At 40.4% G+C, this 15350-nt stretch overlaps 1 protein-coding gene across 2 annotated transcripts in view; it reads right to left on the reverse strand.

Moving 5' to 3' along the window:
- Positions 1-421: 421 nt before the first annotated feature.
- Positions 422-15350, reverse strand: part of BCL2 (BCL2 apoptosis regulator) — a 98507-nt gene continuing 83578 nt past the window's right edge. For both annotated transcript variants that reach the window (XM_039386556.1, XM_027727963.2), the window contains one exon: positions 422-5093. In XM_039386556.1, the coding sequence (XP_039242490.1) occupies positions 4959-5093 (135 nt within the window). In that variant the 3' untranslated portion in view covers positions 422-4958. The remainder of the gene's footprint in view (positions 5094-15350) is intronic.

Raw genomic sequence — 15350 nt, forward strand, 5'->3', positions numbered from 1 at the left:
AATTGTAGGAAACCTTCAGCAATAACAAAAATACTTGTTTTCTCCTGTTTAAACTTGCTAATGTGCATTTCCAGCTCCTGTCTACCAGAATGAAAAGGAGTTTTAGCAAATGAATAGAAAAGCCTTGCTGCACTTTCCACAAGACATCAAATGTACAGGAGAGCAAAACGGGTGACACTGTGCTTGGGTCCCAAAGCGCAGGGTACACCTGTGAGCTGTATTTCACACAGCAGCAGCTAATCAAAGCTGGGTTATTGCACCTTGTTGCACAGAGCTCTTTGAAGAAAGCTGGTGAGTACTGGCCACTACTGAGCAGAATACGTGAACTGAACTATCAGGAGGGAAACATTACGTTTCATTTATAGGATTACAGTCAAATGCTTGAGTATTTTTTTAATCAACAAATCCTAAACAATGCAAATGCAAAACAAGTATCTCACAGTGTGCTTTTATTATATTTCACAATATAAACTAGACAGACATAGAAAGTTTAATGGCAGCATGTTCTGATAACATTTGAAAGACAAAGAACAACATAATCATATTGAATGATGATAAACTGACAAACTACATTACCATACATACATCTCCAAAGATACTGGATAAACAATATCTGCTTATGTACATTTATGCTGGTGATAATTAAAATTCAAATATGCAGAAAAAAAAAGAAAAAATACGCTATTTAAATTATAAAAATATACAGGTTTTGTGTGGAACTCTTAATGCTGTACTACTTTTTGAAGATAATTTCGTTGTGTCTTGAAGCTGCATTAACTTAGTATAGAAGTGTGATTTAAACCAAATACAGATTAAATTAGCTCTTTTGTCTTCCTTGTATTTAGCTTTGTTGGAAAGAGAGATAGGAATGAAAAACAAAGCTAGGCTTTTGCAATGAAAAATAATTTTTATATTCATAAATTAAAAGATGTGTAAATTTTCATATAGTACTGAGCCTTAAACTCATTATACAAATGAATCATTTTCCTAGTTTATTCAGAGATAGAGACAGGAAAAATAAGAAAGGCTTTAAACATGCTACTTTAGTATACTTTTAATCAATAGGACCTCTAGGTTTGTGGAGTGCAGGTGCACAGCTAAGCAGAGTCGTGCCTCAGGGTCAAAGCATGCAGTCCAGACTCACTGCCTCAGCTGGGGAGACTGTGTGCATGCAAGGACTGGGGGTACTGGATCTGTGTTCTTTGAACTGCATCACCTTCATGTTGCCTTTGCACATTAGGTTTCAGACATTTCTTCATAATTGTTCCTTATTAGTGCAAACCTACTAAGGCTACATAATCCCCAATCACAACAGCAGATTGATGAACTTTTATAGACTGGATAATTTTATAATAATTTACAAATAATTTTGTAACTGAAAATTTTTAGTAATTGTAGCCACGTAGTGCACACATTTGTAGCTGCTTTTAGTCAAAAGTAATTTTCAGACCGTCTTGGGTGAACTCCTGCAACACATGAAACTACAGATTTTCTTACATAATAATGACATTCGCCATATCTTCCAGCCCCCTTCCTTATCTGTATATTCTCTGTTACCTCGACAACCCCATTAGTCCTTTGGTGGATCCAGTGCTTGTTCCATTAAGAAATGTACTCTGTGTCAGCTCTGGTTTAAGAATGCTTTGCTACCAGAATTTTTTTTCTTGTTTTTCCATCTTTTCCTAAGTTACTGATCTACAACAGATCTTAGATGATCTCATAGATTATTCTTTTCAGAAGCAAAATATTTTTCTTCAATATTTTCTTAATAAATGGAGTGAAAAAGAATTAAGGACACATAAGCTGAATACAGCAAAATCAAGTATTTCTCCTCAATGCCTAGAGATTTGCTGTTTTGCAAAAGACTGCCTTCAGCATTAACAAAGTTCTGCAGAGAACTGTGGGGTCTCTGTAAGCTTTTTCTCTGCCCTTATATCATCCTTTTTCAATGGAAAGGATAAGAGATAAACAAATGCCAGGTAGAATCATGTTTAACCAAGAAGGTTTTTCAGTGATCTGTTTCCCTCCACTTCTTGACCTTTTTTTTTTTTTTGCTTTTACAATTTGGATATGCCAGGAGTGGACTGAAGTGTAGTCTTTGAGTGTGGAGGTCTATAAGGCATTTTGTGGGGAAAAAAATCTTACATGAGAGTGTAATGAAGAGTAGGAAAGACAAGAATGATTGCAAAAGAAATGCAAGAGTGAAAGGAGAGGATTTTATTTAAGAAGTTCAAGCTTTTATATACATTCAATGTTTCTAATATGTTTCTTAATAAATGTATTATCAACTATCATTATACCTAATGCAGCCACAATACTGTACTATTCTGCAGTCAGGATGGGAAAACTCCATTGGCTCTTTAATAAAATAAAATCAACAGTCATCATGACTCTTCTTTTTGCCAGGTATTAACTGATACACTGGGAAGTCCAGTGAGTAGACACAACAGAACACAAAATCGTCAGTACTTATTTAAATGTGTATCATGTGTCATCTTCATATTATTTCTAAAGCAGCTTTAAAAAAACTTCAGCCATTGGAAGGTATTAAAAACTAAAACCCATTCAAATTATCCTGGCAGTATAGCAGCACTGGAATTGATACTTTTACTACTTTTGACAATGTAAACCTTTAATAAAATAAACAATATTGAAACAATTTGAGGTCTAATAGTTAATAAACTTTAATGGGCAGATGGGCACAAATTGAAACAAAGACTAGATTGTGAAATGAAACATTAGCTTGATACCAGCCAATTCCAGTTGTGCAATTGGCTGCAGACAAATTCAGCTTGGAAGCTGAAAGAAAAAACAAAGCCCACACTCAATTCACAATATTCAGTTCCTCTGATTTCAAATATTTTTCATACAAATCGTATATGAGCATCCCCACTTCTGACAGAAGCACTCTGAAAGCATTGCAGGTACTTTTTGTTTGATGGTGGGATTTTTCCTTTTTCTTTAATCAAGCATAGTTCACATTTTTGCGTTCTTAAAAATATTTCCTTTCTAAGTTTCTATAAAATTAAGTAATTTCAAATTTGAAATGTAAGCTTGCTCCATCTTATCTTTGCTCATACAAAGTGTAGGTGCCATGACTAAATAGCAGTAAAAATGCTGAGATGTACAACTCTTAAAAAAAACAACCAAACATAAAAGCAGCTTTGAAGACTCAACATCAACTACAGCCTTAACATTGAACATATTACATTCCCGAGTTACAGGAGATATTTTGCATATAATGCCACAAAGTTATTCAACTGAAATCTTGAGGTTGGAGCTACAGTTTATTCACTGTATGTTTTTCACCTTTTGAGCACTTATGTACTGTATGGTACATTTTATCAAGAGCTTTGCAATCTTTCCTTTTCTATCTGGATGTTCATTTACCCAAAAATCCCAGATTTCAAAAGTTTCATAGAAAAAATAGAAGCGCAGGACTTAAAACATTTGAAGCTGGACATTTCCATGCTTCAGAACAGCCCCTGGGACACGCTTCAGAGTCTTCAGTTTCTAGGGGACTCCCGGCCCCCTTCGAGCTCACAGAAAGCCCTGCTTTAAAAGGCATTGACACATCTGGTTTCAGAACACAGGTCTGTTTATAAAACTGTATTATGTACTCTGCATTAATTTTACTTGCGTTGCATTTTGTAACATGAGCAGATGACTTCACACCTCCCACTCCCCCTTTTCCTTCACCCTATTTTCACTTGAGATGACAGTAGGCACCTGCCTGATCGAGGTGTCAGAGAGTCTCTGTCCAGAAAGAGGATTTTGAGTTTCTTCATTATCTTTTCTTCTGCAGACAGTCTTAGGAAATAATTGGCATGAAATAATTTTTTAGGGCGAGGGGTGGGATGATAAATCTCACTTTCTTTTCCTGTTATGAAAACGAACTTGATTTTGGTGTCCAGTTTGATAAACAAGGATAGTCAGAGCTAATCTGTAACTTAGCTGAGGTCTGCTTCTTGCCAAATAAAATTAAGATCTTTTTCAACTTTCAGGGATTTAGAGACCATATCTAATTGGTTTCAAACCCCTGGAGGAACTCTGTAAGTAAGCAGGATTAGTTGCAGATATGAGCCCACTAAAGTGGGACACAGGTCAGGTCTTCAGACTCTAGCTCTGCTCTGTTGAAGCAGGCACTTAAGGTCTCCTGATGTTTCTGTGTCAGTAGCCACAAAAAACATTTTACTGCTGAGAAAATCATTGGAACAGCAATTTCCTGCAAGCCCCAAAGATTTAACTTCACACTTATTAAAAAAAAGGTTGACATGTATTGTGTGGGTATTGTGATTATGATGGGATGGCACAACTGATAACTGGAAAACACCTGTTTAAAAGGCATAGACAATCATATTTCCAACTGTTGTCCTGTAGGGATAGCCGAGTGGTCCTTCAAGAAGTCTCCATCTTGACTCCACATATGTACCATGTTGAATTGTTTACTACATCAGTTCTTGCCAGCAGGACAGGGTGAGAACTTTGTTCATGCTGACCTTGTCTTTCAGATCCCTCCCAGAAAATGCAAGGAGAATCAACACAATTTTGCAGGCTTTAGCAGCTCAAGTAACTGCCCTCGTAAGTGTAAGCAGGTAGGTCTTTGTCAGTATATTTGCTCTTCAGAGATAAAATAATCCAGCCAGTGACATTAATTAAAAAAAACCCAACCAAACCTAAAATACTCTGGGGCTCATTAAAATTAAGAATAACAATACGATGCGATGACAGATACAACTTGCTGAGGTTCTGAAAATAGCAGGTAAAAATGTAAATATCTTTTAATAAATAATTTTCCGGCAATGTAAAAATAAATGATATTTCCTTTGGCAGTAATAGCTGATTTAATCTTTCGCTGGGAAGTTGCTTTGCTCATAAAATATCATTGTGCTAGAGAAAAAAAAATATTATTTTGTTGTTTTGAAAGACTTTTGTAATCCACAATAAACTGGGTGACTCTACTTATGTCCGAGATAAGCGCCAAGAGTGATGCAAGCTCCCACCAGAACCAGACTCAGGATAGTCTTCAGAGAGATCCAGGAGAAATCGAACAAAGGCCTCATACTGTTGCCATACAACTCCACAAAGGCATCCTAAAAAGGAAAGTAATCAGAAAGTGAATATCAGAATTGCAGTAACTTTTTTTTGGGGGGTGGGGGAAGCAACTTGTTCACCCTCCATGGTCATCCAACAATCCTGCTGGCATAAGAAAACCACACAAACCTCTTAAAATAGTGATTCATGAGCTCTGTTTTTCGTGCAGTGCTTAGCGAAAAGTTCTCCTGCCTATTTCTTTACAAATATTGCTGTAATTACTTACAGCCATGACTTCTGCTTTAGGCATGCCTAGTCTAACAGAAAATACAGGAGCAGCATTTTAAAATACAAGTTACCACTATTTCGGGTCCTGGATGTTGTTTATACAAACATATATGAAGGAGGTAAATGGACTTTCATTCTCCAGTCTTTCATTTCCACTGGACTTGGGCACCTATACTACTGGTCAGCTTCACTGAAAATAAGGCAGTATTTGTTTGATTCCCTTGGTATGGTTCAGAGACTATGTGTAGCAGCCACAGATGTTTCTTCCATATGAACTGAAGCTGTTAAAGTTGTGTTACACCTATGATGGTCTTTCACAACCGTCACCAAGGGTGATGCCGTGGTCCTGGGCTCCAGGAAAATCTGGTGCACGTAGGCACCAAATGGAAGGGCTGTTTAAGCAGCAAAGATAAAGTTTTTGTGACTCATAAATACAATGGGATTTGACTGGGCTAGTAATTGGACTGGTGATATTCTGCACGTAATGCCTTTCTTTCAGGCTGCAATTCCTAACAAGCATGAAGCTTCAGAGCATTCCTGAGAGACAGATAAATCATACTGTATGGCATGAAAGCAGTAAATAGCTGAGCTGAATGACTTTAAAAATGTGACAAACCTGATAGCATCATTTATGGCAACTCTTTTACTGTGCACTCAGCTAAGGTCTGCTCCGAAACTACTGAGATAAACCCATGAAACAACTATCTAACATGGGCGTTTCTGTCTTACTTTTATGACTCTAGAGTTCCCATTTTTGGTGGAAGTTAACATTCTCTAACAATGTTACAGCGCGTTTAACCGTTTTGCCATGTTACTATGCTAGGAGATAACCTGCCTTCTAAAAATGCATATATGTTATGGTTTACAGCAGAAGTTGAGGAGAGAAAGGTCTCCATTATTAATGTAAACCTTCCATCCAAGTTAATTTTCTGCAAATTATGTAGTTAAATTAGCTTCCTTCATTAGCTATCTAGTTATTGTCAGAGTAAGAGTGTTTGTGGTTCCACCACAAGAGGGCGTGTAAGGTTTTTTAATATTTTGACTTCTATTCACTAGATACTGAGCGGGATTCAAATAAATAGTAGATATTTACTTCCAAAATATGTTATTACATTAAGTAATGTTGGTGAATGTTGTACATTACAGTGGATGTAAATAGGTAAGATTTGGTAACAGAACAGCCATAGGCTTTGGCCAACAGAGAGATGTGAAAACACGTCTGCCTCTTGCTATTTCTCAATGCTTGTTCCTCTAAGCAATGATCTTCCAACTTGGGTTTCCAAAGGTATATTCTTAAGTGAAAGCAGCTTAACCTTTTGCAGGGAGGATGGAATGTTTTAATGCAAGCTCTTCATTCCAGAGGGAAATTGGCAAGTTTTGCTTAACTGCCTGTTTTTTGACACAGACATTTGCAAACTCTGGCCTTAATATTCTGCTGTGCTGTTGCTGAGCTGAAAAAGCACACTCAGTTTGCTGTGCAGCTCTTTGGAAAGCTGCTTTTATTTCTCCTTAAGGCTATGAAGTAACACAATATCCTAAAATGTTACAGACTGGGCTAAATCCTGTTGTCGCCAGTAGAGACTCACTGACTTCCACAGGAGCCTTGTCTATACAGGGAGTTCAAGATCAGGCCTTATAAAAATACAAGGGTAAAGTTCAACACTTGGTGATATTATTAAGGGTGAAACAGGGAGGAAATGAAAAAAAACCGAAAAAAACCCTCATGGAAATGCAAGTCCTGTGAAAAGATTTTAACGTTAAGGTTTTTGTGGTCTCTGCCTGTGGGGAAGGTCTCACTTCTGTATATTCATGACAGTCGATGCATACACAGTATCAATATCGAAATGAGCATAATTTGTGCCTCTCTTCAATCCCAGTTTGGGAACATTCCTTCCAGTTTTAATGTGCAACCATTTCCAATGTTTCAGTAAAGCTCCTGGTATTGGGTATGAAGATAGACGGTAACAAGTAAAACTTGGATACAAGGCAAAAGTATGGCATAACCTATGGCTCAAAAATGTGCAGCATGCAGTACTTTTTTGTCCGAGATTATTATAACAATAACACAAACCCAACCTAATGGTGTCTGCACTATATATTACAAGTAGCTCTTTATGATCGTTCCCCCTCTCCTTCTCAAACATCCTGATTAGGCCTATTTCCGAAGCTTGTTTGAACAGCCTGTCACTATTTGTTTAAGTTTCAAACCTGTTTTAAATAAACACATGTCCATTTTATGTACTAAAACAAGGGAGGTGGGGGAAGGGACTTATGACCCATTGCTGAAAACTATTTTAGCACAAAGAGAACCCTAAACAGAATCTTAACTTTCTCATAAGGTTTGTCTCCTGTAAACCCGTGTATCTGTCACTGGATTTTTGTCACCTAAACTGCTCTGTTTAAAAGAAGAGAATCTCAGCTAAAATAAATAAGATTAGGAAAATTGTTTGAAACACTTAATGTCCTTGGAAAAGCACTCTTTATAATGAAAGCAAGGGTCCCCTTGGCAAATAGACTGAGGCAAGTTCTGGCTTGGTCAACCTTTCTGGAAGTTTTATACAATTGGAAAGAAAATCATTGCAGGCCTTGCTTTTAAGACCTTCAAAATTTAATAGGAAGTTATATCCTGGATGTAAAATTATATCAAGGCAGTTAAAAATTATATGGAAAAGAACTCTTCATTCAGCTCTGTAAGTTTTGAAAAAGTCATTTCTTAAGAAGCTTTCATTAAGTCAAATCAGTCTGTTGCTGATTTACTGTGCAACTTCACATTGACTGTTTCTGTGAAGTGAGAAAGGTGGTGGTGGGGAAGGGAAAGATGTTCTGCCTAAGCTCCTCTTAGGCATGAGAGCACCTGAGATGCCCTGCTACCAGGGCTTGATTGGCAGGCCAGGAAGATTGCCCCAAGAGCACCCCTTGCCTGCTGGACTATACACAGGGAGGACAGAGCACGTCCCTGGCTGAAGTTCCTGGCATTTGCAGGGAGTCCAGGACAGAAATGGAGTTTGTCACCCTGGGAGGATTAAGAGGCGTAATAGTGCACTGAGTCAGGGCAGTCTCAAAACAAAGAGATCACACTATCCCATTCTTCCGCTGGCCCAAATTCGGCAGCTCTGATCCAAGAAACAAATGTCATCTTTAATTACACGGGCATTCTTTGCTTGTGGAATGAGTAGAGTCCGTTCAGCCTTGGTCCTTTTACAGCTCAGCCTTCACTCTGGCCTGAGAGGCAAAGCACAGCTTCTCAGCTGCAGAAAACGACATACTGCCCATAGGCTGAGCGACGGCTCCTTACTGAAAATGCAGAGGGAGAAGGCAGTTTCTGCCTAGCATTTCTGACCAAGGGGGCGGTGGGGAGAGCAAACATGAGGAAGTAAAGGCTTCCTTTTTCTACCTGAATCAAACAGCTGGTGAGGAAGTGACTTTATTTCCCTCGTTATCATTGGGCTGGCAGGATATCCTCTTGAGCCACATTGTATTGAATGAAGAGCCTGTGAGACTTCCATTTTACTGAACGGGAATTGCCTTGTGGCTATTTTATGCTGCCCTCTCTGTGACTCCAAAACAAACAAACAAACACACACTAGCTCTGGCTTTTGAAGAAACTTGCACAGGTCTGAACAAGGCAGCTTTGCAACACAGCACAGGGCAGGAGAGGGAATGGCATATGCTTCGATGCCAAGGTTTAGCAGCTAGATGACTTTTCCCTCACCCCTGCCTCCAAATGAATGACATAAATTCTCATAAAAGCTTTCATTCCTGTATGGTAACTCATTTCAGAAAGAGTTTGGGGAGGGAGGGGGTGGACAGAGCTGGTTAAATCGTCCCATGTTTTCTATGCAGTGAAACCTCATTAAAATGTCATCTTGAAGCTAACAAGAAAAGTTCTTGGAACACAAATAATAGACAAATGTGTAGCTGTTCTTTTCCCAAAGAGTTTATGGGTCTTTTATGCAAGCCTATGTGGTGAGTAAATGCAAATAAGGACAGCTCAGACTTTGGCTGTGTTGTGCCAAGGTGTGGCGTTTCACAAGGTCAGTATCTTTAGAGATGCCGATATCTTTTTACACCTGGGAGTGCCGACATGCTGGTAGTCCTGCCAGGTGCACATTATCAAATTATAATGGTAAGGAAAAGAAGGTGTCACCACACAAGCCCTGCTGATCATGGAAAAAGAACCTGCCAGGTGTGTGGCTTTGGCACGTGAACCCCCGAACAAATTCCCACCTGGCTTTTTTTCTTTCTCCCCTTCACCTCTGCTTGTGGTAGAAAGGGGTCTATTTTGGGGACGTGGTTTAGTGATGAACATGGCGGTGCTAGGTTAGTGGTTAGGCTCGATGACGTTAGAGGTCTTCTCCAATCTTCTATGATTCCATGATGCTATTTTGAATCCCCTGTTTCCACAATGCCTGACATAGTCATAGGTCTGCAGCTGATGTGTTAATTGCTGGCTGCATACCCTTTTGTTTCTCCAATGGTCCCTGAGGTTTCTGACTTTGGACAAAACCGGTTTCATCACAGTAGTCTTGCCTAACTTCTTTGTTCCTTGTCCTTGCTATCTATTTGTATAAATTCTTGCATCGGTGAGCCTGTGATCTTGGGGATGCGTCTTCCATGTCCTAGTCTTGCCAGGCACTCACTGTAAGGTTGTGTGAATTGAAATCGGTGGAAATATTATTTGCATAAGACTGGCTAAATGTGGCACTCGGAAACATCTAAGTAGCAAGGACTAATTGTGGTTAGGTTTTCGTATGAAAAGTGATGCATATGCTTAGAAATATATAAATGTGAGTGGTTATAGTAAAGGAGATAATTAGTCCTCCTGTCAATGCTCATAGAGAGAGACCCTGCTGGAAGGCAGATTTCCTCCAGACCCCTGAGAGATGAAGAATAAACCTAGGCTTTTAGGAATGGTCAAGCTACCTCTAAACACAGGATTTGTAAGGAGCTGAACATTCAGCTTGGATAGAAACCCATCCCGTATTCAGACTAGGCCACATTCTTGTTAAACCAAGTCAGCATGAGAAATCAGTAATTTAGTCTTGGCGTCTCTACTTAATTCAGTTAGACGTCGCTCTGCAATATGCAAAAGCCCAGACCTAGTGCAGGCTGCATCATTCTCCTATTCCTGGAAAGGCCCACACTATAAAATGAGGTATTTCTGGCATCAGCATAACAACTGTAATGTCACTACAGCAGCTAGCTGGTGATATTTAATGGGTGCCACTTCTGAGGGAGCACTATTAGCAATTATGAGTAAAAGAAGGTGAGAAGGCCTTCTGGACAAAATACTCTATGTTCAACGACATGGTCAGAGCTGCTCTACTTGATCCTTCACAATTTTCTTTTCAGATCTTTTGTAGGTTAATAATCCTATTCAAATATTCTGCTGTTTTATTTAGTTTTATTTTCTGCTTAGGTAGAGTGCTAGAAACTGCGTGCGACTCGTACCCAGAAAACAAATGTGTCCCTGCATGTGAATCTCAGTTGCACTGAGACCTGTTCAGTTTTAGGCCACATTCTTCTCCAATGTATCAAACCTGTTCTAGAGAGTTTATATTCACATACAACAGTAAATTTAGCAATCCACTCATTTGTGGATTTGTGAATCACTTTGAAGGAGAGAGCAAATGTCACAGAGCTGCTGGGGAGACTCACCTCATCCCACAACATCAGTCTTACGCCTGCTTCCTCTGAAAAGAGGCCAGATGTATTAGGACCCCTGACAAATCTTCAGAATGACTTTAAAATAAAAATGACAAAATGGGCTTGAATGACAACGTAGGCCTGTTTTTCTCTAAATCTTGCTTAAATTCTCTGTCTTGCTTGTAACTAGTTTTCAATATGAGTGCTCTTACACTGCAAATAGCCTACCTAATTTAAAAGCCCAACTCTGAAGATTTGTCTGCAGCAGGTGCCGCATTGACAGCAGAGGGACACATGAACACATCCCCTGCTATGTTCCCTGCCTGCTCCAGCTGCCTGTGCCGCTCCTGGGCTGCCGCAGAAGAGTTAAATCATGTAACCGCCTGGGAAATGGGAAACGAAAGTAGCTGCTTGTAGAAGTGCTCGAAGTGTTGTGGCACAGTGCTTGTCATCATCACGGCCATGGAGGTTTCATTTAACAAGCACATCCAGCGGTGCCGGGCTCAAGGCACAGGTATGAGCAGAGGCAGAGAGGGGAGAGCAAGGCAGCGAGGCTGTCAGCCTGGTGAGGGACCCGGCTCGGGGGGGCCTTGGCCAGAAAAGGCCAAGTGCACATCTGAACCAGATGGGTGACATCGAACCGGTCCGAGCAGGTTGCCCCATCAACCACACTACGAGGGACCAGTCACGCATTTCTCTGCTGCTTGTTTTAACATCCCTCAGGGACACACTCCATCCCGTGTTTGTTGTTTCAACACTCAGTTCTGATCCAAACTCCTTGGCTTGACTAACTCACACTCAGCATTGAGCAAGAGTAGCACAGAGCTGGAGTGGTGGCCTGGGCGTTCCTTGGCGCTCCATGGTGCTCCAGCGGCAACAGGCCATGTGAAACCATCAGCACCTTCTGCAGAAGTGCCACCTGTTCCTCATGTGACTTCAAGCAGGCACTTGTTTTTTTTCTAAATCTTGTGACAAGCAACTGATTTACAGGGCTAGTGAGACAACACAGCTACCACTACGATAAAGTAACCTCACAATAAATCTACAATTTAATGAATAAGTGCAAAAAAAAGCCTATGCTGTAGATTTCAATGGGCAGTTACATTTCTACCACCAGCCACCTGGAAAATATGAATATGCCCATGTGTTTTCTTTGGCAGCCTATACCTCATTAGCAGCTCAGACCATTTCTGCTCACCTGTAAAAGCCTTGAGACAGAGAAGAGGCAGCATTTTTTGGTCATTGCTGTCTCTTGTCATTTCCTAAGCTAGCCCTCCCACCAGGAACTGTGGAGGAGGCAGACAGGACTTGGCAGTCATGCAGTCTGGTGGAACAAGCTGCAAGTGCTCCCTTTCCAACATGGTGCATGTGAGAATGGAGGCCTTTTGGTGGCTTACTCCATGTTCCCATCATTTCACATCTAAGTGATAATGGGAAATTAAAATAAGGGGAAGTTCCAGGTTTGCATCTGCTCAGAAGAGACTAGTTTTGGTTGGGTGTCTCTCGTCCTCCTTCTTGTCCTTTCTGTCTTATTCACCATTTGTGCAAAAGCACAAGACCTGGGAGACAAATGGAGGGTGAAGGAGAAGGGAAATGAATTAATAGAGCCTGTGTAGACTGAGGCAAGTAGGAATTTAGACAAAATGAACTGTCTAAATAGGGCAGGTGAAAACCATCTGTTGTAAAAAGAGCTGGACCTTTCTTTTAAGCCAAGACAGTTTTGCTCATTGCCTTGCCTTATGGGGGGGTGGGGCGGATCATAGCTTAGGGTTGGCTGGTAAATCTTCAATTTTTGGGTTCATCCAGAAAGTGCTTTGGCAAATGTTATCAGGCAAGACCTAACAGGGACCATATGAAAAAACAAGGAACAGTAAGAGAGTAAGAATACAATTCACAAAGAGACTAAAATAAAGGACTTTGTTTTGTTATTCAAAACAGCTCAAATTCATTTGCATATGCAGTTGTAACTCATTAGCTATGACCATTAGATTTATTCAAATGCCACCCCGCAAAACCAAAATATGAACACCTAATAAAAGGCAAACTACCTCTGCCCATCCACCTCCCAAACCAACACCAAAACAAACAACAGGCATCCTACAGGAGAACTGGGATTTTGTCCCATCCCATCCCACTGGGATGTGGGAAAGTGACACACCTCCTACCTATATATATTTTAATTCTTCTATAACAAGAAATAATGTCCTGATGATACAAGGAAGGGAACAAATTCTCTGTGTTTCCTTTTAGCAGGAAGTTTTAAAACTGAAAAATGTTAGACACTAGTAGCAGGAGAAAAAGAGTTATTCTGTACTTCAGGGGCTTTGCTGGTGTCACTGTTCTGGCCATATTCCTGAATGGAAACATCGCTTATACCAGCTGTAGGAGTCTGCCAGCATGGTTGAACTACCTCCCAAACAACGTGAGTTATACTGGCAAAAGGACTCCTCTCTAGTGTAAGTCTACATAATGGGGAAGGGAATGAGGCCAAAATAGTTATCTTCGTAGCCTAGGGATGTGATTTTTTCCCCATGAGATAGTTATGCTGGCCAGACTTTGTCATGTAGACCCTAGGAGCTTTTATTTGCAAAATAAGACTGTAATTTATTTTAACCAGATGTTCAGCACTGATCTGTGTCTGTGCATTCACAGCACTCTCCAAGTAGTTTTTACTGTAAAAGACATATACCTTGGACACTGGTAAGGTTTTAAAAATATAATGCTGAAACTTTAGGGCTGTGGTGAACTTGTCTTTCCCTTTGGTGGCAATGAGTAGCTCCCATAAAGTAAGCCGGTGTTCTGGGTATTGAGTTTTGTTCCTATCAGTCAGATCCCCTACAGGTCCTGTAAGGCAAAAGTCAGCTCTCCTAGGAATCAGAAATTCACATCAATTGTTAGAGCAAGTCATGCAGTTCCTTACAACCTAATGGTTGCTGGGAGCATAGGGTGAGAGCTGAAATGACCTAGGATCTCTCTTTTCTCAGTAGAAAGCAGGAGGTACAAGTGCCAGTCCTCTGAATAAACAGATCTCTCTTTGTTTTCTTTCATGCCTGGTGTTCTTGAGAGGAGGCAGGGGCTGGTTCTGCTACAGGACAGTGATCATCAGAGTGGTCACGTAGCTGTCACTGGAGCCTGATGTACCTATCACTATCAACAAGTTACACATACATATCCTTGGGAACAGCTGAAATACAGCTTAGCCTGCATTCCTATGGCCAGTCATTCAAAACAGAAACTAAAGGATTTGGCTAACTGCTGCCTTTTTTTTTTTCATAAGCCTGCATGTCCTTGCAGATCATTCACAAAGGGCTGCACATTTACATTTCCTGTTGACATCCTTCAGAAGGGAGAATGCCAATGGAAATTGGATCTTTTAATCAACAATTTCTGCAGACAGCAAGTCAGATGAAAATTCATGAAGGATTTAGATCTATCATTGTGACCTTGAACTAAGAGCACAAGGAAGGAGAAGGCAGGAAAGATTGGTTATTACTTCATGTGTTGGTGTTTCCAAGTGAGTAGAAATCTCACGCAAAATTTCAAAGGAAAGTATAAAAAACAAAATCAGGCCTGTCAGCCAAGGACCAAAAAAAAAAAAGCATTACCTATGAAATCATTCTTGAAAGCTTCCCCACTTTCTAAAATAAATAAGACCCCACAGATCAGAAACTGCAGATCTAAATTTATATAAGGTCCTTCATAAACATCATATCTTTTTTTTTAATACTTCTAAGTGCATGTGGGTGCACACAGCAGATCACAGTTCTACAGAGAGGAAGAGAGAGCTGACCTTGCACCGATCAAGCCACCTTGGGGGCAGGTACAGGGGTGCAAGCACTACAGACATATTAGAATCATACTCCAGGCAGGCTTGCTACTCCTGCTGTGAAACTAGTATAACCACTGTTTAGAGGCAGCTCCAGAATCCCTGTGCAGCCCTGCACTCTGCCGTGTAGATGTGCCCTGAGGCACTACCAGAGAAAAAAAATGATGGATCCTGCTCCTGCTGCGCACAGAGAGCTCTATGGTACCGCCTTCCCTCTATGGCAATGTGAGCTGTGACTCCTGTGCCAGCAGGTGCTGCTGAAAGGCTAGTCTCTTTTGCCCAGTCACTTCAAAGTACCCTCAAGTATTTCATTAACACATTAACCTGCAATTAAAAAGCTGCCCTTGCTTAAGAGCCAGAGGAAGTGATTACATGAGCTGAGGAATTCACGTGTGGTAGAAGGAGAGGCACTAGATCTTGAAGTAGGTAACAGCAATCATCTAGAGGGTGATCACACATAACTCTTATGTGCAAACACCTCCCACATCTGTGCCTCTTTGGGTGATGACCTGTGCACATCTAGATGCTCTTTTCCTTGGAGTTCTGCCATTGCTAT

This window comes from Pipra filicauda, unplaced genomic scaffold, assembly GCF_003945595.2.
Source record: "Pipra filicauda isolate LSUMZ 115617 unplaced genomic scaffold, ASM394559v2 scaffold48_size3843733_pilon, whole genome shotgun sequence".
NCBI lineage: Eukaryota > Metazoa > Chordata > Aves > Passeriformes > Pipridae > Pipra > Pipra filicauda.